This window comes from Musca vetustissima, unplaced genomic scaffold (genome assembly GCF_032173495.1).
Source record: "Musca vetustissima isolate MV318-11 ecotype Yass unplaced genomic scaffold, APGP_CSIRO_Mvet_v1 utg29110, whole genome shotgun sequence".
NCBI lineage: Eukaryota > Metazoa > Arthropoda > Insecta > Diptera > Muscidae > Musca > Musca vetustissima.
The window spans coordinates 8,176-35,889 of NW_026887431.1; the positions used below are offsets into that span (position 1 = coordinate 8,176).

The 27,714-nt window shown below is 34.0% G+C and overlaps 1 protein-coding gene across 1 annotated transcript in view; it reads left to right on the forward strand.

Annotated features, from left to right (window-relative positions):
• Positions 1-7,672: 7,672 nt before the first annotated feature.
• LOC133335004 (cell adhesion molecule Dscam2) overlaps positions 7,673-27,714 on the forward strand; it is a 52,083-nt gene continuing 32,041 nt past the window's right edge. Inside the window, exons 1-5 of the mRNA XM_061543307.1 lie at positions 7,673-8,077; positions 8,270-8,414; positions 13,103-13,254; positions 18,440-18,712; positions 19,161-19,448. Coding sequence (XP_061399291.1) covers positions 7,849-8,077; positions 8,270-8,414; positions 13,103-13,254; positions 18,440-18,712; positions 19,161-19,448 — 1,087 coding nt within the window. The 5' untranslated portion in view covers positions 7,673-7,848. The remainder of the gene's footprint in view (positions 8,078-8,269; positions 8,415-13,102; positions 13,255-18,439; positions 18,713-19,160; positions 19,449-27,714) is intronic.

The following is a 27,714-nucleotide window of genomic DNA, read 5'->3' on the forward strand; positions in this document are numbered from 1 at the left end:
GATAGAAAACCTCTATTTCTGATGGTGTGTGCGACCTTGAGATGTAAACGTCCGCCGCTAGAAAATAAAGTCCTATAATTCAAACATTGTGTGGCGTATTAAAACCAAATAGAGCCTTTAGAGGATCAGAATTTCAACCAGACTGATAGCGATGACAATTACCCGGCTATGACTATGGTGCCGAATGTGCCCCATCAAATGCCGAAGCTACCCCGGGTTGGGGCACATTCGGCGAATTTGACTTTTTTTACAAAACTGTAAAATTTTTTAACTAATACTATTTGTTTATATCTTTTTGGTATTATTTTTTATAATTGAGTGTCTGAGGACAATAATCAGCCATAAAGTTGTTATATATGTTGAATTAGTACTGAGATATAGAGCTCTAAAAAAAAGTGCCGAAGGTGCCCCAGTCTTCCCTACCAAGTTTCGTATAAATCGAAACATATATATATATATATATATATATACATTGGTGCACCAATTATATTGAATCGGACGAAAATATATATGGGAGCTTTATCTAAATCTAAACCGGTTTCCACGAAACTGAACAATTCCTACATTCGGACGAAAATATATGTAGGAACTATATCTAAATCTGAATCGATTTCCACGAAAATTAACGCACATCATTCTAGACCTAATTCAGTACGCTATACCAAATTTCGTGGAAATTTAAAGATATATGGGGAGTTTGATGCTCCATTTACATTATATCGGACGAACATTTATATGGGAACTATATATAAATCTGAACCGATTTTCTCGAAACTTAACACACATCATTCTAGACCTAATTCAGCACGATTTGCCAAATTTTGTGCAAATCGAAGGATATATAGGGACTTTGGTGCACCATTTACATAAAATAGGACGAAAATATATTTGGGAGCTATACATAAATCTGGACCGATTGGGCCAAATAGATCAGCTGTGCCAAATTTCATCTAAATGGGATCGTAAATGCGATCTGTACTTTGTTCACAAAAATACATGAACGGACGGACATGCATAAATCAACTCAGAAAGTGATATTTCAAAAGGAACGCTGTGTCTATATCGTTTCCTTTTGCCGGTTCCAAACATATGTACAAATACATAATACCATGTACCATAGTGTGGTGAAGGGTATAAAAATGGGTTATCATATGACGAAGAATAAGAATAAGTCCAATCACAAGTTGGGACAGAAGAGCACACCAAACAGTGACGTTTTCTTGATGTAATGACTTCTTTCCAATTAGAAGCGCAAATACGACAATTTTTTTTATTAGCATACCCACCGAGTGTGTTTCATCGCCGAGAAGGATGAAGGCGCAGATCATAATGCAAAATACCCCATAATGAGCCGTATGGCAGTCCCAAGTTCTTAGAGCGACGTAGAATCGTACACTCCATCATATATGCAAAACCTTGAAATATTTGCCGGAGATTTCATATAGTATATTTATTATTGATCTGTATAAAACTCTGCGTCGATTTATGTATGTCCGTCTGTTGAAATCACGATAGAGATCGCAATATTTAAGGTAGAGCTTTGAAATTTTGCACGCACTTTGCTAGTTCTCTTAGGATGATTGGTATTACAACCCAGACTTACAAATTCGTCATAGGTCAAGTTTTCGGGTTATTGTGTTTATTTTATTTATTTATTTATTTTTTTGCAGCTAACTCTAGAGTACAGAAAGAACGAACTTTATATATCTGTGTGCGTACATTTGATGCAGATTGTTTTTTTTTTTTTTTTTTGTAAAAGCAATCCTTATTTATCTCGAGTCCTCGTGTGTCTTTTTCGCTCATTATATCATAAACATAAAACCACAAGAAGAGATTTTTAAAGCTCAAAATATTCTAAAAAAATTTAGCTCATAAGATTTTTGATAGGATCCCTAAACAGGATATTCGCATGTTTTCATCGGCCTTATGCACTTTAACCGATCTTTAATCCGAAAACTTTTTATGTACATACTCTAATAAATGTCGAAAACATTGTTTATATTGAAGAACTACAGGATTACAGAAAAATGTATCATAAATTATTATTATTATTATGTTAACAAAATTTATTCGCGGAAGACACATTCGGATCGCTTCATTATGTGAACCGGGTGTTTATATAATAACCCTGCTTTTCGTAGCGGTTTTAATCAATCTACCAAAAAATCAACTAGATTCGGTAGTAAAACAATATACATGTTTTTTTGTATCATTGCTTTAAGATTTTGAACTATAAACGATTCTTTTGTTCAAGCACCAGATTCAGTTATCAGACTACACAAAATTTATCACTTTTATTGTAATTATTCAAGCTTATCACTTGAATAATGTAATTTATTTGTCATATCGATTTCATCGATTTTAATTAGTTCAAACCAATTGCAGTTCAAAACGAAAATGTTTAACAAACATAATAAAAATGTCAACATTGTCTGTGGCACTGATGTCAAGAGGAATGCCGTTTTAATTACCAACATAAATAAAGGTGTACTTCCGTTTCCCTCTGGTTATTTTGCCGTATTCAGAGGACGTCGAACCGAACCCAACCCGGACTAATTTAATTGCGTTCATGTTACCAGTTATTTGCAGTTCTATGAAATGTACTTACCTCTAGCATCGCCCAAGTTTATTCGAACTTAACTCGTTTGTTCTTTATTTCTTTTGGTTGTGTGTGCAGCAGTTGCTGTTGTTGTTTTTTTTTCTTGTTTTGCTGTAAAACAGACAGAAATAACTTTACAGGTAGAAATCAAATACATACGACAACAACAGCAATTAGAACGATACATACAGCTTCTTTGGTATTTGTGAAATGCATCAACATGTATGTAAATATTCCATATTTGTTAAAACTTTAATCATGGTTAAGAAAAGCTTAGTAAAACGAGTAAAAAAATCATATTATGGTTGAAAAATATGCGAATGAATGTCCGCCTGAAACCCCTTTAGTTTATTTTTTTGAATCTCTTCGCCGACAAAGCGTTTGTGAAAGCAGGCGTACATCCTTTTGGTATCATATTATACAACACCCTAATTATAAACCTTTTTTCACAACCACTTAATATTGGCCAATACTCAACTCGGTAAATTAAAAAAAAATAAAACATTTCCATTGCAAAGAGTCGAAAGCGTAATCGGTTTTATATTTCTTTGATTCTACAGGAAAATGCAAAAAGAAATCTGATGTTAATCAATTATGCTCTTAATCGTATTTATATTTTGTAATATACATACCAAAGAGAGCAGTTAACAGAGAATGCATGATTTTATCACTTAAGGAAAAATTCAGTTTAAATTAAAACCAGTAAGGAAAACAGTAAAGTCGGACGGGGCCGACTATATGATACCCTTCACCACTTTGGGTATATTCAACAGATGAATCCTAACAGACCAGTAAAATGAAATTGGATCCATAAACATGTCATTCTACAACCGATACTAAATTTTTCATTTGGTCAGATATAGAAGCTATATCTAAATCTGAACCGATTTCAGGAAACATAACACACATCATTCTAGACCTAATTCATTACGATGTACCAAATTTCGTGCAAACCGAAAAATAATAAGGGCCTTTGGTGCACCATTTACATTAAATCGGACGAAAATATATATGGGAGCTATATCTAAATTTGAACCGATTTTCAGGAAACTTAACACACATCATTCTAGACTTAATTCATTACGCTGGGCCAAATTTCGTGCAAATCGAAAGATATATAGGGACTTTGATGGACGCGAATATATATGTATATATACCCGGCAAACGTTGTCTTGCCTTAGCAGACCCCAGAAAGTATATGTATAACCCCACATATAACGGTACCCCCAATATTCGTCATTTTGTCTGTAATTTGGCATTTTTTGCGATATGGTCCCCATTTTTATACCCTTCACCACACTGTGGTACAGGGTATTATGTCTTTGTGCATATGTTTGTAACAGGCAAAAGGAAACGAGATAGAGACATGGTTCCTTTCGAGAATATGCATAGAATCACTTTCTAAGTCGATTTATGCATTTTCCGTCCGTCTGTCTGTCTGTCCATGTTAAATTGTAAACAAAGTACAGGTCGCATTTATGATCCGGATTGGATGAAATTTGGCATAGGTCACTTATTCGGTGCCCAAAGTCCCTATATATCTTTTGATTTGCACGAAATTTGGCATAACGTACTGAATTAAGCCTAGAGAGATGTCTGCCAAGTTTGGAGAAAATCGGTCCAGATTTAGATATAGCTCCCATATATAGTTTCGTCCGATTTGATGTAAATGGTCCACCAAAGTCCCTAAATATCTTTCGATTGGCACGAATTTTGGCATAACGTACTGAGTTGAGTCTAGAATGGTGTCTGCCAAGTTTCGTGAAAATAGGTCAAGATTTAGATATAGCTCCCATATATAGTTTCGTCCAATTTCATGTAAATGGTGCACCAAAGTCCCTATATATCCCTCGAGTTGCACGAAATTTGGCATAACGTACTGAATTGAGCCTAGAGTGATGTCTGCCAAGTTTCGAGAAAATCAGTCCAGCTTTCTATATAGCTCCCTTTTATTATAGATTGATTTTAAGTAATTGACGCACCAAGGAATCAATACGAACAAAACGTTCTGAAATTAGTATAACCTATCCTATGACAAGTTTGTTTGAAATTGCTTGATATTTGGATAGTGCTTCCATATATATTTTCGCCCGATTTTAAGTAAATTGGGCATCAAACTCCTCATGTTAGTTAGCCAATTTTATGTTAATATTCCTGTTTAATATACCCATAGTGGTGAAGGGTATCATATAGTCGGCCCCGTCCGACTTTACTACTTTCCTTACTGGTTTATGATAGCTCTTATATCACGGTACTACCCATTATTCCGTATTGTAGGATGTTTGGCTAATTCGGTTATAACCGGTTATATAATTCGGTTATAACATATGGTAGCAAATCTTTCTACCAAAAACTATGAATATTGGTTTAATTTTTAAGATATCCCCATATAACGCTACCACCATTAGTGTTTTGGTGTTTATGCACGTTTTCAACCAATTGCCTGTAATATAATACATTGAGTTCCCATGGGGTAACAAATCTCCTTACCAAAATTTATCGATATCGATAAATTAGGATAGTCTCCACAATCTCCGAACGACTGCTGGTATAAAGTTTGGCCCGGTCGAACTTAACGACGTTTTTACTTGTTATTAGATGTCCTCATTTTATATATCGGTAATTGGCATGTTGAGGTATTTGTAAAACGAATTGGTAACATCATGAGACTCTATGTTATAATGTATGTTTTTGACGGAAGTTTTGGTATATCCTTCACATTAGATATTATGTTTATTATGCATTTTTTATATTGATGGTTTACCGATATATCCCATTTGCAATATGAAACATCTAAGGAGTAATAACAATATATGTGCAAAACTTCAAAGCTCTATATATTTTTTATATTGCTGCTTTATATATTTTCATAGTCGAACTTTGCATTGAAGAGGAAAGTTAGAGAAAAAAATCGATTCAAAGTATCTTGTTATATTAGTTTTCTCTGTGATAAACATTTTGATATCGGATATATGCAAGGTTTTGTGTTGATATTGACCCTCGATCAGATATATAACCACCATATAATGGTACCTGATTTTATACTTCTCGTGGCATAGGTAATTCAAGGAATAACATGTTCCTATGGAATTATTATTATTATTTTCAAACAAAATAATCTAGGCATGGATCTTAAAATCAAAATTCTATGAATGGAGACATACTCGATTCACAATGTCTTCTAATTTTCCATCCTTGCATTTGTCCCAAAATTACGTGAATTCTATGTGAATCGCGTGTGCATTCAATAATATACTTTTTAAATAATTTTTTTTTTGTATTCTGACATAAAATATTTTCAATACAATGTCAATCTAATTGAAAAAATTAAATACTTTGAAAATTTTCAATAATTGACAAATGAGGGCTCAAAAGAATGATACGCTACCAATTTTTGATCAAAAATCTCAAAATAAAACTACGACATGGTGCAATCAAAATAGCTCGATACTAAATTCGTGGAAATGCAAATATGCTTCATAATATTTTTTTGAAAAATTTTCGCGGTTTTCGACTTTTTCTCACCTTTTAAACTCTCCCTGGAGCTCCACGAACATATCAAGACAATGATAAGAAAAATCCGTTCAGTCGTTCTCGAGTTTTAGTGAGACTAACGAACAGCAATTCAATTTATATACATATATATATATACATGGACGAACAGACGGACGGACATGCGTAAATCGACACAGAAAATGATTCTATGCATATTCTCAAAAGGAACCATGGGTCTATCTCGTTTCATTTGGCCTGTTACAAACATATGCACATATCTCCCATGTAACAGTACCCCCCAATTGTCGGTATTTTGGGGTTCTTGAGTGCGTTTTTCAACCGAATATGTTGAAATTTGGTACATTAAATTCTTATTGGGTACTAAATGTTCCCACAAAAAATTATAAATATTGGTCCACTTTTTCTGGTAGCCTTTCATATAACTCTACATCCTAATTTTCAGTATTTTGGGGGGTTTGATCGTATTTTTCCACCGAATTGGCTGTAATTTAGTATTTTGAGTTTATAATAAGTACCAAATCTCTCCACAAAAAATTATTCACATAGGTCAATTTTTTCGGATAGCCCCCATTTAAGGGTACCCCTAATTTTCGGTATTTTGGTGAACGCGTTTTTCAACCGAATTCGCTGCAATTTGGTATTTTGTAGTCGTATATGGTAGCAAATCTTTTTGGGGTAGCCCCATATAACTAAGTTTGGAAGAAATAATAAGATGGGCAAAGTTTGGATAAAATCTAAATTTCTAGAACCAAGTTTTTAGAAATGTCGGTATAGTTCCACTTTTTGGTATGTTTTCTATATTTTCATTTTTAGTAACTGTCAGTATATCTATCACTTGTTTTAATTGGTGACGATATATAGCTTCCTTATATATTTAAAACTGGTGTCTGATTGAGATAAAATTTTTAACAGTGCGGCATACCGCATAGCATTTATCAAGTGTGCTATAAATCGATTTTCATAAATTTTTCTTATTGTACACAAACGACTCCAAATCTGCCCGAATGAAATGAAATTTAGCATAGATTACAGGAAGGCATGTGCATGGATTGGTGTTGGCCGGTTCACTTATAGATCACATCGAAGGAGCATTGACATGAATTTGTTAGGATACATATCGCTCATTTGCTACAAAGAGGCATAACTCACAAAACGTGATTTTCTAGTTATACCCTACACAACTATGTTGTCAGGGTATTATAGCTTTGTGCAGCCCCAAGAGTTTGCAACGATTCCGAAATGACTATGTATTGCTACATTAGTTTTATATTTTAATTATGATACTGAAATACGATATTACAGACTGTTTGGATGAACAGGAATTTCGGCAATGACGTATTTATTAACAGTTGGTAAAACCAAACACACTTTAATGTGTTTAGTTTGTACATTCGATCTTGAAAATGGAAATTATTACAGATTCCGAAAACTGTAATAGATTAACCCTAATGTTTATATAATCGCTACTAACATTTGTTCTTTAACGTATCTATTCTCATTCTTCTAATTTCAGTTGGTATACACACAATGGCCCCGGTCCATTGCCTGTTTTAAGTGGTCCACGTATTCGTTTGCTGGGACCGATTTTAGCAATTGAAGCTGTTACCGGTGAAGATTCCGGCGTCTACAAATGTACGGCCAGCAATGTAGGCGGTGAGGCAAGTGCCGAGCTACGTCTTTCGGTCGCTACACCCATTCAAGTCGAAATTCAACCAAATATACTAAGTGTCCATATGGGTGGTACGGCTGAGTTTCGTTGTTTGGTGACCAGCAATGGCAGCCCGGTGGGCATGCAAAACATCCTATGGTACAAAGATGGCCGGCAGTTGCCATCGTCTGGCCGCATTGAGGATACCCTTATCGTACCACGAGTTGGTCGTGAAAATCGTGGCATGTATCAATGCGTTGTTCGTAGGCCGGAGGGTGATACATTTCAGGCTACTGCTGAGCTGCAATTAGGAGGTAATCTCACCATTAATTTAGCTTATGTCCATTATTGCTACAGCTAGTCGTTGTAGTTTATACGAATTCATTCCATTTCATATTTGAGTACTGTTGCTGGTCATTCGGCTTTTATTTATTTTGTGTTTTGTTTTGTTTTATTCATTTGCCTTTTTCATTCTTTTCTCTTTCTGTGTTTTTTCTCGTTTACAGATGCCCCACCCGTTTTACTGTACAGTTTTATTGAGCAAACATTACAACCGGGTCCGGCAGTAAGTTTGAAATGCTCGGCAGCCGGAAATCCAACGCCACAAATTTCATGGACACTGGACGGTTTTCCACTACCATCAAACGGAAGGTAATTGAACTTTTAGTTGAAGTTGCCACACGAAAAAAAGCAAAATAAACTTCACACACACTGAGTTACGGACAGGAACAACAATTTTAAAGCTATCAAAAAATCCGTCGAATAGCAAAACAAAAATATATTTTATTTGTATTCCAATACACAAATATTTGTGCAAATTCTACTCTGGCTTCTCAATTTATTCGCATAGCTTTACAAAAAACATATTTTATTTTAAACAAATATTTACTCCAGGAATATTTTATGGTTAACAAAACAAAATTTTCGATAAGAATAGTGCAAAATATTAGTTTTTGTACGGAGATCAAATGAATTGATATATACGCGTATGCATAAATTTTTGAAAGCAGAGATTGTGTTTCCCTGAAAACGAATAATCAAATGATTCTAAAAAAACAAATCTGGGTTAATATTAAAGAAAACATACATTATGTATATTTATATATTAATCTTAAAAAACGTCATTAGGGATATGCTCTCAAAATATGAACCGAAATTCGAAATACAATGACAACACATGCCATTGGTTAATTTTTTTTATGTCTATTCCAATACCGTGTCTTATATATATTTATTTTGTTGATAAAATATGCGAGCCTACGTTATGCACTTTTCAAGAAACATTTTTTAAGTTTCTCGGCACCTCAGAGTTGGATTAAATGTAACATAGTGGAAAGGATACGGTAAAAGATCGAGGTTCAAATGTTGTATATGAATCTGTCCGCCATATATACCATATATATCAGATCTGACAGTATCCAGAATTGGACACTGTAATTAAAATATGTAAAGTTCAATGATCTGTCATCCGTAAGTTTCATCATATATTGTCGAAATATGTGGGCTCAAGGTCCCGCCTTATTATCGTTCAAAATCTAAGCACAATTATTCAACCTGCGTGTTTTTAATTAGGCATTTCATTTTCCCAAAGATCAAAAAAAAAACTTATTAAAGAAAATATACAATGGTATGGCCCTAATTTTAATGTTCCGTCCTATTTGATAGCGTTTCCTATGAAAAATTTACAATATTGGTCCACTTTTTATGACAGCCTCCATAAAATAGGCACATCTCTAATTTCGGTATTTAGGGGAATTGGTCTGAAATTTGATGTTAGTTTGAGGAAAAAGAAATCCATTATTATTAGCATTATTTCATTGTGTAAATGGTTTAAAACAGTTTTGTGGCCGATTTTTAGCTCCTGGACGATGTTACGACTGCTAACATGCCGGTCAAGTTCGATCATATCTCCGATTTTATCGACATTTTCGACGACCGGCGACGTCTATCTTTAACACAATAATTCCTGAATGGAGTATCAGAACCATAAACACCATTCACATTTTTAGCCGCTTGTGAATGCTACCCAAGATTCTAACCTCATTGTCTATAATTTGGACATTATATTTTCAGAGCATGAACTACCAACTACCACATAATGCAACCAGTAAAGAAAGTAGTAAAGTCGGACTGGGCCGACTATACGATACCCTTCACCACTTTGGATATATTCAACATATGTACCCTAACGGACGTCGTCGGAACACAAATTTCAGTACGTTGTGTCAATCAATTTACATAAAATAGGACTAAAATATATATGGGAGCTATAACTAAATCTGAACCGATTTTCACGAAACTTATAACACTTCATTCTTGACCTAATTCATTACCCTATGCAAAATTTCGTGCAAATCGAAAGATATATAAAGATTTTGATACACCTTTACATAAAATCGGACGAAAATATATATGGGAGCATATATCTAAATATGAACCGATCTTCAGGAAACTTATAACACTTCATTCTTACACTAATTCATTACCCTATGCTAAATTTCGTTCAAATCTAAAGTTTTCCGGGACTTTGGTACACCATATATATAAAGTCGGAAGACACAATATATGGGAGCTATATCTAAATATAAGACATAATTCAGTACGCTCTGCCAAAATTCGTGCAAATCTGATGATTTCCAGGGACATTGGTGCACCATTTAGTTAAAATCGGACGAAACTATATATGGGAGCTACACCAAAAGATTTGCAGGGACTTTGGTGGAACATTTACCTAAAATCGGGCGAAACTATATATGGGACCTATATCTACATCTGAACCGATTTTCCCGAAATTTAGCACGCGTCATTCTACACTTAATTCTGTACGCTATACAAAAATTCGTGCAAATCTAATGATTTTCAGGGTCTTTGGTGCACCATTTACCCAAAATCGGGCGAAAATATATATGGGAGCTATATCTAAATCTGAACCGATTTTCTCCAATTTTATTTCATTTTCGTCCTGGGCCAAAACCTAATGTAATGATTTTCAAGGACTTTGGTGCCAAATTTCTAAAATTCCTATATATCGGATATATAAATCTGAACCGATTTTCCTGAAATTTAGCACACACCATTGTCGACTTAATTTTGTAAGCTATGCCTAAATTCGTGGGCTGTGCCAAATTTCATCCAAATCGGATCATACGGACGGACATGCGTAAATCGACTCAGAAAGTGATTCTATACATATTCTCAAAAGGAACCATAAGTCTATATCGATTCCTTTTGCCTGTTACAAACATATGCACAAAGACATAATACCCTGTACCACAATGTGGTGAAGGGTATAATGACATAGTCGCCATATAAAAGTCCCGATTGATTAAGGGCATGTTTTTACACGTTCCCTTTAAACTGGAGAATACTAAACATTTTTTTAATTACAAAACTCACAGACACAGACGATATTCATGTAAAGAAAAAACTTCTGATTAATCTGTGGTATTGTTGTTTACCTTGAAATGTGTAGAGAATCCCAATCGTCAGTTGGGTTACACAGTGTATCCTGAAATAATTACAATCACATAGCTGCATTTCTTCATTTGTTATATAAAACATTAATAAACCAGTACATAGATGTAATGATTAAACATAAATGAAATGTATATGGGCAATTCAATGTCAAATTGAAAATAATTGGTGTTTTGTCAATTCCGAATTGTTGTGTTTTTTTAAAAAATATTAATTATTTTTGCTGAACCTAACAATTTGGCCTTTATACTTTACATGTTTATACTTTACTTACACTAAATAACAAACGGACTCTGAAAGCTTTTTATATAGAATGACGATAATCTAAGTCCTTAACCATATTGTTGCCTGTGAACAACAGTGGGGCTTAGAGTTTTATTGTTACTTAACAAACATGCCTAAGTATGTTTAAATAAAAATATCATCGACCATTTCGACCGGGTCTTACTTTTGATATCCTCCACTATGAGGTTGGCATTCAAAACAACTTAAATCGGCAGATATTCCTATATGAGGGCTATGTCGAATCATGGATATACATCATATAACCGTACCTCCAAGTATTTCAGTATTTTGGAGAGTTTGGACACGTTTTTTCATCCGAATTGGCTGTAATTGGGTTTATTGAATTTTCATTGGTTAGTAAATTTTCCTACCAAAAAACAATCAATATTGGTCCACTTTTTATGATAATCCCTTAAAAATAAAAACCATCGAATTGTATATATCGACGCCTCCGAACCATAGTATGCTAAGTCGACTTAGCATGTTTTAAAGTTCTTCACGTTTTTAGATACTACGGTCCTTAATTTAAATTCACTGAAATTTTGGTAATCATCGGCCAATCCAAACCAAAGTTATAAGCAAAAATGTACTTAGCATGGCAAGTACGATTAAAAAAACTTCCATACTTTGAAAGCTTCTACTGAAAAGCTCACTTTTCAGACTTAGCATACTATGGTTGGGAGGCGTCGATATGTTGACAATAATTTCAAATAATAGCTATCTAGCATTACACTCTAATGTCAGACAGTATTCATGTAAACATATTTGTGTAGCTATTTTCAAACATTAATAGATGGATTTCTATATTCCCTACACAGGAGAATGACGAGGAAAAAAACAAATGACAAAAACAATGTATTTCAAATTAATTACTAAACAAATATGGCGTGATCCTCCCCTTATACTGTATACATAAATCTATGTGTGTATGTCGTTGATAATTATCTGGTATACACATATCCCTATACATGTACCATGACATTGTCGTATTAATCACTGCAAATGGCTTTGTTCATATCTGGAATGAGAATATTGTTGATTATCCGACATAGATATGCTAGAATTTATATACATACATATGTACATCTATATGTACTATAGATATAATGGGTAAAAAAGACAACATAATAATGATTACACTGACGAGAAATGAAGGTTGTGTTGGACGCTGCGAATGACATTGTGTCGTATACTCTTACATACATTCAGAATAAACTCTTATTAATCCAAAAAGCTTTTCCAATCAGATGTAAACAAAGGATATATCACATGGACACATATATACCAGACAACAGGAGATATGTATATGTAAAGATGTACTATCTACATATATATATGACTAAATAATGTGCTGTTATGGGTATGTTTCAATGGGAATCAATTCAATGTTTTTTTTTTCATCTTAGGTATGTTGTCATACAAAAAATTTTTAAAAATAAGAATGCGGAGTATCTGCACATTTCCATGCAATTTTCATAAAGAATAACGATTTTTAATATAAAGTAAAATTTATCGACGTTTTAAAATGGTCTTTAATGTTTCATTCGTAATTATTTTTAACCAATAATTTTAATTCACAGATTTATGATTGGCCAATATATAACGGTCCACGGTGATGTTATCAGTCACGTTAACATTACCCATGTCATGGTCGAGGATGGTGGAGAATATTCATGCACTGCAGAAAATCGAGCTGGACGAGTTCAACATTCTGCGCGTTTAAATATTTATGGTAAGTAAAAAATAATATGAAACTGAATATGCAATATTTCCTCTCGATAAAATTGAAAACAAAACGAAGAATTTTAACCAATAATAAGGTTGGTATATATGGAAAATTTGGCGGTTAAATTTTTATAAATTTTATTCCAATGTTAGGGCTAACCAAATAACGTCTAAAATAAAATTTATTGCACGAAAATTGGATTATAAATAAATTATTAATTAATAGAATACATCATAAACAATTTTTTTTTGAAATTTGAATTTTTTGTAACAAGTTAAAAAAAAAACAATTAAAAAAACGTTGAGTTCGGCCGGGCCGAACATTGGGTACCCTCCACCATAGATATACTGACAGTTACTAGAAATGAAAATATAGAGAACATACGAAAAAGTGGACCTATACCGACATGTCTAAAAACAGATTATGTAAACCATAATGTTAACCATAATAAAAATTTCAGAACTTTTTAATGGATAATTATACCCTCAGCCTAATGGCTAATGAGGGTGCATACACTTTAACACGGTGAAAATGTGCTTCATCGAAATATTGGTTCTAGAAATTTAGATTTCATCCAAACTTTGCCCATCTTATTATTTCTTCCAAACTTTGTTCAAATTCGAAGATGGTTAATATCAGTGCACTCCCTCTGGAACCTCCACACAAGAAATGATTACAACAGAGTCTTAGAACCAAACTCAAAACGCGGAACAAATCAGATAACTATTTTAATATAAAAAATTGTGTTATATGGGGACTACCCCAAAAAGGAGACGAATATTAAAAATTTTTGGTGGGGAGATTTGCTACCATATATGACTACAAAATACCAAATTTCAGCGAATTCGGTTGAAAAACGCGTTCAAGAACCCCAAAATACCGAAAATTAGGGGTACACTTAAGGGGACCCACCCATTCTCGAGGTCAAAATTTTTGTTGATATAATTCGAACCTACACTGATTAAATAATGTCCCTACAAAATTTCAAGTGAAAATCTCAAGAACTCTTGAAGATATAGCCGATTTATTGTGTCAGCATCAAGTGACGGCTGAAGGGTTCTCAAACTTTAAACGCGTTTTTCTCTAAAAATTTTTTTGCGAATGGCGGACACGATAACTCAAAAACTAATAATCCAATCGGTTCCAAATTTTGCAACGTTTCTCTGGGAGTGTATAGCTCTCGTATGAACTAGGATAAAGCCAATCGGTGAAGATCTTCCTTATTTTTTAACTTGTTTTTTGGTAAAAAATCGGCTATTTTCCAAAAATATTTTTTCAAAGGTCCACCATTTTGTTAATTTTAGAGCGAAGTCAATAATCCTAGTTCATACGAGAGCCAGGCATTTTTTTTCGGATTCCGATGTTCCAGTGAGGAGTTATAATGCCCTCCATCAAAAATAAGGACTTTTTTAATTACAAAAAACAACAACAAAACAGTAACAAAAATTTTTTGTAAATTATTTTTCTTCTTTTTTTATCTTCAATTATATATGTGCAAAGTTACAAACCTCAACAAGCATTGGTATTGATTTACCAGCCCATTGAAAATCTTGAAAAATTAAAATCGAGAATGGGGGGTTCCCTTAAATGGTGGCTATCCGAAAAAAATGTACCTATTTGAAAATTTTTTTGTGGAGAGATTTGGTACTTATTAAGAACTCAAAATACTAAATTACAGCCAATTCGGTGGAAAATACGATCAGTTATATGGAAGGCTACCAGAAAAAGTGGACCAATATTTATAATTTTTTGTGGGGACATTTAGTACCCAATAAGAACTCAATGTACCAAATTTCAGGCTATTCGGTTGAAAAACGCGCTCAAGAACCCCAAAATACCGAAAATTGGGGAGTACTGTTATATGGGAGCTATGCCTAAACGTGGACCGATATATCCCATCTTCGAACTTGAACTGCCTGCAGATTAAAGACAAACCTATGCAAAATTTGAGCACCCAATCTCAATTCCTTCAGAATTGACGGACAGACGGACGGACATGGCTAGATCGTCTTAGAATTTTACCCTGATCAAGAATATATATACTTTATAGGTCGGAAATTAATATTTCGATGAGTTACAAACGGAATGACAAAATTAATATAACCTCCATACTATGGTGGAGGGAAAGTTCAAAAGTCGAACGGGTATCACACCCTTCACCACTTGGGTACATAAAAAAGATGTTCATATGAATAATAATCGGTAAATAGAATAACCATGACATCTTTGAACCACTGAAATGGAACCGGACGAAATTACCGGGGTGAAGAACATATATATTTGAACCTATATTTGAAAAAAAGTGGCAACCAACATTTGGCATGCTGCGCTATCCAAAACTGATCTGGACACCAAATCTAGTACACGTTATTCTGGGTTCCATTTGGTACGTTGTCCACTAATCCGTCGTAATCGCACATAATTTAGTTATTTAGTACACCATTTAGATGAAATTGTGGGAGCTTTATCTAAATCTGAACGGATTTCCAAAAAGATTCGCACATACCATTCTGTGCCTAATTCAGTTTAGAGTTTAGTGCACCATTTACATAAAATCGAACGAAGCTATATATGGGAGGTCTATCTAAATCTGAACCGATTTCCTCCAACACGATTCGTCTTTAGGCCAAATAAGTGACTCATGCCAAATTATACCAATTTGGATAAATGCGACCTGTACTTTGTTTACAATATAAAATGGACAGATGGACGGATATGCATAAATCGAGTTAAAAAGTGATTCTATGCATATTCTCAAAAGGAACCATGTGTCTATCTCGTTTTCTTGTCCCTGTTACAAACATATGTACAAAGACATTATACCCTATACCACAGTGTGAAGAAGGGTATAAATAGGCTTCTGAACCAAAGCTTTCATATTTATACATTACAAAGTCAAATAAATATAACTTTTTATGCCCTCAACCACGTGTTGTTAACTCAAAATTCCCTAAGTCCGTTTGGAATTTTATATGGAGACTATATCATTGATAGACCATGCTCCGAATAAATAATGTCCAAATTATAGACCCTCAGGTTCGACACTTGGGGTGGGAGCTTCAAAATGCCGAAAATGAAACGAGGTATTTTTATGTTGTTGATTTTTTCTCCAAGAGTCGGACATAAGGAATTATAGTCACTTCGAGGAAAAAATTCGGTTAACAACAGTGGTCTGTTTAAAAACTCGGACCTATATAGACAATTTTTAGCAAAAGATATATATTGACCTCCAACATCAAGGAATGTCACATTAGTGTCACTACAATAAGAAAATGCCTCAAAATTTTTCAAAAAGGTCCTACATATGCTTAATTATTTTCATACAGGAAATGATCGACATATGTTCACAACAGCCTCCACGAAATCTTTATACCAAATTACATCCAAAACCTTAAAAGTACCGAAAATGTGTGGAGCCATTATATGGGAGCTATACCAAAAAGTAGCCTTATATTTGACACCCCAGGGGAACTTAAAAAATAATAATTAAATCCAATTATGTTGGAAATCGTGGCCAAGCCCCAGAATGCCAAAAAATAAGGTTGCCATTATGCGCAGCTAATTTGAGTGAAATATTGTATAGTGCTACCCTAAAAAGTGTAGCATTATTGATAATTTTTGTAGGGATATTTGCTACCCAGTGAAAATCCAATACCAAACATCGTAGGAGTAATATCAAAGTGCTATCTTCAATATTGCGATCTCTAACATGATTCCATCTGACGGACGGACAGGGCAAAATAGAGAACTTAATAATACTTTATATAAAATAAAACCAGTGAGCGGAGCAGTATAGTCGGACGGGGCCGACCATATGATACCCTACACAACTTCCATGAACATCTAACTTTCTGTGGTACCACACTCTGAGCTTGGGAAATATTTCACGAAGTTTGCACCCTCCTGACCCACCAGAGGTCCACAAATATTAATAATATTCAGTACAGTCCTTCTAATTACTTGTTCAGATTCCCCTCAGCGTGGGTTGTTTTGTGATGTTCGGCTTTCAATTGTGGCCTGTAGATCGACTCGAAAAAAAAAACAAAAAATACGTTTTCGGTCCACTTCATCCCAACATTATTATCTGGTCATCACCGAAAATTATGGGCGTTGTCCTTGACCATACCTGGATATTAGTTTCCGCCCTCTAGTGTGGTAATGGGTTACTAAATAATATCTGAGTACGTAAGCACCTGTAAACATTTAAGTGTAACTCCCACATCCGAGTACATACGACAATAAAATTGGTATCAATTTAAAGGTCAACCATTCCTCTTGGATATACTATCAACTTCCCGTGTTTATGTCCTTCAGGGGTAAATCTATACGCTATAGGATACAAATTTTGTTATTTTTCGCACAAAAGTCAGGGTGCATTTGACCCGCTAAATATTGACCGATCTTTATCAAAACAGGCATGGTTATTCTTTGGCCCGATCCCCTTCTCCATGCAACAATTTCCGGTTTTTAGGTCATAATTGCGGCCTCTGGTGCGACCAGAAAAACCGACATAAATAAAATTTTTGGTCGATTTCATCCCCTAAATATTAATCGATCTCTTTCACAATAGGCGTCTTCATTGGCCACAAAACATCCTACATGCAAAATTTCGTGAAGATTGGTCCATAGCTGTGCCCTGTATCGTGTTTACAAATTATAATGGACAGACGGACGGACGGACACACATGTCTAGATCGACTCAGCTAATCGAGATATGATCGGTATACTTAAAGGTGGGTCTTGGACCAATATTTCGCGGCGTTACAAACATTTGGGGCTGCACAAAGCTATAATACAATACAAACTTTCCAATGTAGATGTTAAATAGTACCAGTGTTTCCTATGCCAGCAATGTATATAGTCGCCCTCGTATTCAAAATAATACACATCCATACAAAACATGTGTATTTTGATTTGAAATAATATGTCACTGTGAGAACAACATTTTAATCGACCAACCGACTTATCATCTATAACGACGGCAACACAAATTCCCGAATTTCTGTCCCTTAAGAATGCCCACACAAGAGAGTTTACAAGCGATAACGACATCGGCTGTAACGACCTCTTTCTACGTTGATCGCTTGGCCGCCATTATAAGCAATTTCAATTGTATTTAGTTCTAATGTTTTAAGTGGTTATAATAAAATCTTTCGTAGTTCTATAAAAATAACATTTTTTTTGCTTGCAGGTCTTCCGTATATTCGCATTATTCCCAAAGTTACAGCAGTCTCTGGGGAAACATTAAATCTGAAATGTCCCGTTGCTGGTTATCCCATCGAAGAAATTCATTGGGAGAGAGGTGGACGTGAACTACCCGACGATATTCGACAACGTGTACAGCCGGATGGATCGCTGACAATATCACCGGTGCAAAAAAACACTGATTCGGGCGTTTATACATGTTGGGCACGTAACAAACAAGGACACAGTGCTCGTCGCAGCGGCGAAGTGACGGTTATTGGTTAGTATTTTCACAAAATTCCATAATTAATGTCGGTTTATACGAATAACCTGGATACATGCAATGATGCCTATTTAATATACATAAAAAATCATAATAAATAATATTTAGTTAGAATCCGTGAACCAGTATCAACTTGGATGTGTACAACGATGTAAGGATTAAAGGCCGGCCAAATGACTGTACTTCACAAAGAAACCAATAAAATATCACATCACCTGCTGGTGTTGCTGCTGCTTATTTTTTGTGTTTGCTTTGGTTATTTTGTTTTGTTCTAATTTGGTTTTTTTGATGTGCTTCGAAATTTGCATAAACAAATGAAAAAATGTCATTTGCAGAATTTAATTTCAATCATTTTTGTTGTTGGTATTTTCATAATTTGTTACGCTTTACTGCTTCACTACATTTATAACCCAAAACAATATTGTACACTACCTTCAATTCACAGTACCGCCGAAATTGAGTCCTTTTCAATCAGCACAATTGCAATTAAATATGGGCGACCGCGCATCGTTGACCTGTTCCGTTGTCAAGGGTGATTTGCCGCTGACCATGTCCTGGCGCAAAGACAATCGACCCATCGATGCCACCCAGCACATGTCCGTCAAACAAGTGGACCAATACAACAGCATACTGGTCATTGAAAACCTAGGCTCCGACCATACGGGCAATTATTCGTGTGTGGTACGCAATTCAGCAGCTGAAGTGGAAAACTCCCAATCGTTATTGGTTAATGGTAAACAAATGCTTTTGTCTGTCAACAAAAATGGCATTGTACTCTACTATGTAGTTTTTTTGTTTTGTATTCTTCGATTTTTTTTAGTTCCACTATGCGTATAATTAACAAGACTGAACCCAATAACCAATATTCACGTTATTCAAGTTTTTGTTGTTTGGTTTTTTGTTTTACATTAATGTAGTTTTATAAATACATACATATGTTTATAATAGATTAATACATATGTATATGTAAATATATATACCATACTATGAATATGTAGCAGAGTGGTTTTGAAATTGAAATAAATGAATGCAACTATTGATATTCTACGGGAATTTTAAATTGGATCATTTAAATGATTTTTTAAAGATCATCGGAAGGTTGATTTTAATTTATTTGTGTTTGCTATGATTATTTAATAAAAAATAACAAAGTGAAAAATTTACAAATATAAACTTTAGAAAATCTTTACAAGTTCTTTGAAAATTTGCGGAAAATCGCCAATGTGTGATTTTGTATTGAAATTTTCTGCAAAAGCATCATTCGATTGAAAATTTCACTTATAAATTTGTGATATAAAAATTCTTTTCAAGGGCTTCCCCATTTAAAATTTCAACGCTTAACATTATATGTGAAATACTACATTATTTAAATGGCCTCCAGGCGAATTGTTGCATATTTTTGTTGCAACTCTTTTGAGGCAATTTCCGACCACTATTTGAAATATATTGGGCCCTAAATTAAGGTATTTTTAATATTTTTGAACTATGATTTTTGTTAATAACTAATCTGTGGGTATAAGTCGGCATTACAAAAATTTGTGAATATAGGAGCACGTTCGGAATATAACGGGGCATTATGGTCAACTGAAATTTATTTCGCGGTGGCTTAATCGCGTTTAACCCATAATTCGAGAAGGTGTGTCCTTTCGAGAAGGTGTGTCCTTTAGATGATCATTCGTTTAAAATTGCAATAAAATGAAAATAGCAGATGGAAATTTAGGAGTTTATTTTTAGACTTTTATTCCTATTTTTATACCCTTCACCACACTGCGGTACAGGGTATTATGTCTTTGTGCATATGTTTGTAACAGGCAAAATGAAACGAGATAGACACATGGTTCTTTTTGAGAATATGCATCGAATCACTTTCTGAGTCGATTTATGCCTGTCCGTCCGTCCGTCCGTCTGTAGATGTTAAATTGTAAACAAAGTACAGGTCGCATTTATAATCCGATTTAGATGAAATTTGGCACAAGTCACTTATTTGGGCCAAGGACGAACCCTATAGAAATGGGGAAAAATCGGTTCAGATTTAGATATAGCTCTCATATATATGTTCGTCCGATTTTAGGTAAATGGTGCGCCAAAGTCCTTATATAACATTTGATTTGCGCGAAATTTGGCACAGAGTACTGAATTTGGTGCAGAATGATGTGTACCAAGTTTCGAGAAAATCGGTCCAGATTTAGATATAGCTCCCATAAATAGTTTCGTTCGATTTAGGGTTAATGGTGCGCCAAAGTCCATATATATTATTCGATTTGCATGAAATTTGGCGTAGAGTACTGAATTAGGTAGAGAATGATGTGTAATAAGTGAAAAATCGGTACCGACTTAAACATAGCTCCAACACGTATTTTCGTCCGATTTTATGTAAATGGTGCACTAAAGTCCCTATATATCTTACGATTTCCACGAAATTTGGCATATCGTAATGATTGATGTATAGATTTAGATATAGCACGCATATATAGCTTCGTCCGGTAAATGGTACACCAAAGTCCCTGAAAATCATTTGATTTGCACGAATTTGGGCATAGGGTATTGAATTAAGTCTAGAATGATGTGTGTTATGTTTGGTGGTAATTGGCTCAAATATAGCTCCCATATATATTTTCGCCCGATTTAAGGGAAATGGTGTACCAAAGACCCTATATATCATTCGATTTGCACGAAATCTGGTATAGCATACTGAATTGGGTCTTGAATGATGTGTGCTAAGTTTCGTGAAAATAGGTTCAGATTTAGATATAGCTTCCATACATAGTTTCGTCCGATTTTAGGTAAATGGTGCACCAAAGTCTCTGAAAATCATTCGATTTGCACGAATTTTGGCATAGTGTATTGAATTAAGTCTAGAATGATGTGTACACCTTCTATATATATTTTTGTCCGATTTTAAGTAAATTGTGCACTAAAGATCCAAAGCTAGGCCGATTGACACAACGCACTGAAATTAATATAAATTAATCTCTGGCAAGTTTGCTTCAAATCGGTTCAGATATAGATATATCGTAGCTTCCATATATAATTTCGACTTATGTTAATTGTACACAAAATAATCAATAGGTGTCTGATTGAGATTATATTTTAAACAGTGCAGCATACCGAATAGTGTGTGTCAAGTTTGCTTTAAATCGATTTACACAGGGCGCAAACGACTCTAAACTTGTCCAAATGAAATGAAATTTAGCATAGGTTCCAGAAAGACATACACATTACATATTTAAGTTCGTTCAATTTTATGTCAAAATTCCTTCAGAATGGCGGCGTCTTTTCGGATACATATGTAGCATATACCCAAAGTGGTGAAGGGTATCATATAGTCGGCCCAGTCCGACTTTACTACTTTCCTTACTGGTTATTTTATTAATTCTCACATCCCAACTATCTGATAAAATTAATACATGAACTATTAACAGGAACATTTGCTATACTACTTGGCAATAAAACATTAAAAAACGATTTTATCAGCCCCAAACAAAACCTTAAAATCTATTTTCTATGTTTGAGTCCACCAATATGTGTTCACGAATACTGTAAAAAAGTTTTTTTTTCAAATATGTGGATGTTAATTTTTGGACTTTTCCCCCGCTAGATCAGAATTTCGCCCACGGTGTGTCGCCACGATAAGAAAATACGAGGGTAGGAAATGTCTTTTGCAATAAAGCCATATTCGCTCCCTGTGGCTCCGTATTGCTGAAACCACATATTCTCCAAGTCATACTCTTCCATAGCAGGCAAAAAAGGTGATTATCATATTACCATAACGCTCCGAATTGACGGTGAGAGTCGTTCCACCGTCGTATTCGATGACGAAAAATCCAATCCAAATCGCACCTTGTCATCAAAGAGCATACCAAACATTGATGTTTTTTCCTGATTTTTGAGGATTTTCAGATCTCTAAATATGAACATTTTGTTTATTAACATATCCACCGCGTGAGATATGTGCTTTATCGCTGAAGAACATTTTTTCGAATTACCGCCCACAGCGTGTTTTTCAAGCACACATTCCTCTTATCTACGACTATGAGAATGGTCAGCTAGTTTCAGTTTTGCTTGAGCTGGGCTTTATATGGATGTAGGTGTAGACATAAATGCAAAATATGTCATAATGTGCCGTAAGGTAGTCCAAATTCCCGAATATGATGAAGAATTGACACATTCGGTTATTTTTCCACTTCACGAAACCATGATGCACACGCCTGACAATATTTGTAACCGCTTCAGTATCATCAAATTTCTTCACAATTTTGATATTGCTTGCGTAGCTGGAGGATTATGGAAACCATCACCTCCTCTTAAATCGCGATAAGTTCCTCGGCAGAATTTTTGTACAGATAAATTTTCTCCGAAATATAAAAACAGATAAAAAATATTTCGATTATTTTTTTCCACGAAATGAGTACATGATTTCTATATATCAATTTCAAAATCATCGATAACATATACATAATTATTTTTTTTTTTTTTTGAATTTTGTAATTTTTTTTTTATATTTTCAATATATATGTATTGCGAACTATTGCAATTTTTTTCATATTCACATGAATGTTTTTATCTAACATTTCAACTTTTTTGTAATTGTAAATTTTGTATTTAATATATATACATATAGTTTTTAATCGAATGCACAAATATGTTTATACGTAATTAAATATAAACAAAAGTTTTTTTTTCGTTTTATTCCTAACGAAGAAACAGGAAAAAATGGACATCATAATAATATTTAGATTTTAATTTTAAACAAATTTTTCATTCACATATTGATTTTTATTAAATCTTTTGTAATGTTGTTACATTTCTTTTTTCAACACTATTTACTCTGTTATATATAATATAACGTATATACAATTGTATATATAATTGATTCATTTAGTTTATAACACTTTTTTCTTCCATGTTATTTTATATATTTGTATATTATTATTTTGTTTTATAATCCATTATATATTGATAAATGTAAATAGGAAAACAAATCACCACAATAGATATATTTTTATGTACACACATAAATACATACATGCACATATCTAAATGTGTACATACACATATTTTCGCATACATAATTAAATGAATCGAAAACCAAAACCACTGCGAAGATTTATTTATATATTTGTTTAGCTCAAAACAAACGATTTTTTTTTGGAGAAAAATTTATTTTTTTAATAAAAAAAAATGAATACGTTTTTCTATAACGAGTTTTTAAAGCGCTGCAGTTAATTTGAAAACTAAACCAACCAATGTATTTTATTATAGATTTAATCATGAAAAATTCTATGTTCCACAGCATTGAAAACAAACTAGAATGTAAAAAAAAATCTACGTAAACAATATATACAGGATTATCTGCGGCGGCATCACCCATTCATTAATACAAACCTGGAGATGACAACGCAACACAATATAACCCCAGCCCACTACCTTAACAATGTCTTGATTCGATTCGATGGTTTTATGATTTTGGTTTTTATTTGGAAGAAAAAACTACGAGATTCAGTTGTATATTTTGTTTTTCGTTTCTTGTTGCAGTACCGCCCATCATAGAGCCCTTCGTTTTTCAAGATGGTCTAGCCGAAGGTATGCGTACACGCACCGTCTGTGGTGTATCACGTGGCGATCCACCTTTGAAATTAACATGGCTAAAGGATGGTGAACCATTGCCCGATTTGTTGGGCGCCAATGTCACCATGTTAGATCAATATTCGTCGTTGCTAAGCATACCTTCGCTGTCCGCTTCACATTCCGGTGAATATACATGTGTGGCCAAAAATCCAGCAGCAGAAATTAAATACAACGCTCTGTTACAGGTCAAAGGTATAGTATGACATTTGAATTATATTGTCCAACTTATCCAACTCATGAAAATATTACCCTCAAAAATCCTCAATCAAACGTCCTCAAAGCTATATAAACAAACAATTGTGAAAATGAAGTTTTTATTGAAACATACATTCTTTTGATTTTATTTAAAATAATGAAAGCCAACAACATGCAAATAATTTTTTATTGAATTATTGAAATAATGTGCGAGAGTGTATACAATATCCTTTCAACAGGACAGACGTAGGATCTTTACAGGGCCGAAATTAAATAAGTGATCTGTGGAGATATCAAAGGCTAGTCCTGTGGGGACAACCCCAACACGCGGCCCAAATCAATTAACTATGTTAATATAAAACAAGTGAACAAGCGTTAAGTTCGGCTGGGCCGAACTTTGGATACCCTCCACCATAGATATACTGACAGGTACTAGCAATGAAAATATAGAGAACATACCATGGATTATTATACCCTCAGCATTTTGGCTAAAGAGGGTTATACACTTTAACATGGCGAAAATGTGCCTCATCGAAATATTGGCTCTAGACCCCATGTTTCTTTGGACCAAATCCGTTTCAGTAAATTAAAGTTTCATCCAAACTTTGCCCATCTTATTATTTCCTCCAAACTTAGTTCAAATTCAAAGATGGGGAATATCGGTCCACTCCTTCTGGAACCTCCACACAGGGGCTAGGTCTAAATGCGGCTATACTTCATTGTCGAACCTTCCTTATAATTTTCTAACTCGCTATCCTCCTCAGGTGAAATTATTACAACAGAGTTTTAGAACCAAACCCAAAACGCGGAACAAATCAGATAACTCCCCCAAAATACCGAAAATTGGGAGTACCCTTATGTGGGGGCTATCCGAAAAAATGGACCCTATAGACTCTATGCAAAATGTTGGCGATCTATCTCAATTCGTTTAGACACTAGAGTGATTACAACAGACAGACAGACAGACGGACATTGCTATATCGTCATAGAATTTTACGATGATCAAGAATATACATATTTTATAGGGTCGGAAATGATTATTTCGATGAGTTACAAACGGAAAAACAAAATTAATATACTCTCCATACTATGGTGGAGGGTATAAAAAGGGTCTTTTTGGAAAGAGAAAAAAGAGAGCGAATATTAAACATTGTTAAAAAAATTGCAGCGCTAAACGCCCTTTGAAAAACGTTCTAAACGCCCTTGAAATACCGAAAATAGTGCGTACCGTTATATGTAGGCTACCCAAAACTATTGACCAATATTTAAAATTTTTAGGGTACTAAATCTCCCCGCCACAAATCCCTCCAAAACTCAAGTTGTCAAATTAAAACGATTACGGTCGATAAATGTTCTCAAAACCCCCAAAATAACGAAAATTCTGTGATACCGTTGTTATATAGGGACTACTAGAAATAGTGGGCCTATATTTATAGTTTTCAGTGGAAAGAACCCTCAATTGAACTCAAAATCCCCAAAATACCACAAAATTGTGGGATACCGTTATATGGCAAAATCGGAGTAAATCAGATTATAAAATAATTATACATAGTATGACACTCAAAGATCCTTTTTCAACACTCTGTAAGAGATTATCCCTATGATCAGAAGGTGGAAAAGTCTTTAAATCCAACTGGGAACAATAGATATCATTATACCACCAATTGATAAGGAAAGTGTTGGTAAAACCTCCAACATAGCAAAGTTTGGTTATGTGGATGTATTCTGCACAGATGTTTGTGTCCGATGTGGGCCACTAGATGATATAAATATATTAAATATATCACTAGAATTATGATGGATTTATTCAATAATTCAATGAAAATTACACAAATTTTCAAAATGAAATGTTTGGCTGTGAATATTTTTCGCTAAACATTATTCCTCCCATTGTTAATCTTTATTTTGTTTGTTTTCATTTCTACTCCAGCTTCTTAATGAAATGCCTCTTAAGTTCATTATGCTTTTGATATGTTAATTTCAATAATTCGTCTAGCCTAGATAACAGTGAATTAAACCAAGTGCTTTACATTTGAACAAATAAACCGAATCCGAAACCCCAACTTAATAAAAATGAATTGTAATAACCAATAATTCAATGTGCTTTTTATGAAATAAAAAAAAATAATAAAAATAAATAAATTAAAACAAAATACCAATGTACTGTTCAACATAATTTCATTTAAAATGCCCCACTCATTATTTTGAGAACGCTTTAAATATATTCCTTCTCCCCCACCCCTCTACTGTAACATCCTTAAGTCGCTTTTTGGCACGCTGTGGGTTTTACTTATTAATAACAGCCGATCACCATCAGGTAACCTTTGTTTTGCACTGCTTTAACGCTTCTTATATTTAAGTTTTATATGAAAAAAAAAACAAATTGTCAAATGAAAATTGTTAAAAAATAGAAAAATGTTTTTCTTTTTGTTTATTTTGGTTTTTTTAATTAATAAAAATAATACATATTAAAGTAATATGCTTGGAAAATATTGTAATAGTCAGATTGAAATTAAAATAATGTGTGCCATTATTATAATTATGGCACATATTATCTAATCAAAAAATTAGAAAAATTACGTACAAAACATATTCAATATATTGATTTTACAAATATTCAGAGAATGAAAAAATATATCCTAGAAATCTGGAAATTTACCAAAGGAGGACATAAAGGGCAATTATTGTGCTTACTCAGCTTCTTCATCGTCACGTGCTTCTTGCTATGAGTTTTGTAAACCAAACCAGTAAGGAAAGTAGTAAAGTCGGACGGGGCCGGCTATATGATACCCTTCACCACTATGGACATATTTAAAAGATGCATCCTAACAGAAGGGCCATTAACATGAAATTGGGTGAACTAAAATATGTGACTTTTATCTAAATGTGAATCGCCTTAGATCAATCCATAAACATGTTCATTGGGACAAAATTAGGTAAATGGATTTAATGCAAATATCAATCGTTCACCCGTTGAATACTTGGAACACGAAGTCGGTTTGAAATATATATGTGGGCTACATCTGTACTTCCACACGCAACTACGTCATTCTATTCTGAAAAAAAAATATGAAGAGTATGTGTAAAATTTACATAAAATCGGATGAAAATAGATATGAAAGCTATATCCAAATATGAACGGATTCCAACGATACTTGTCACGGTTTAGGTTACCT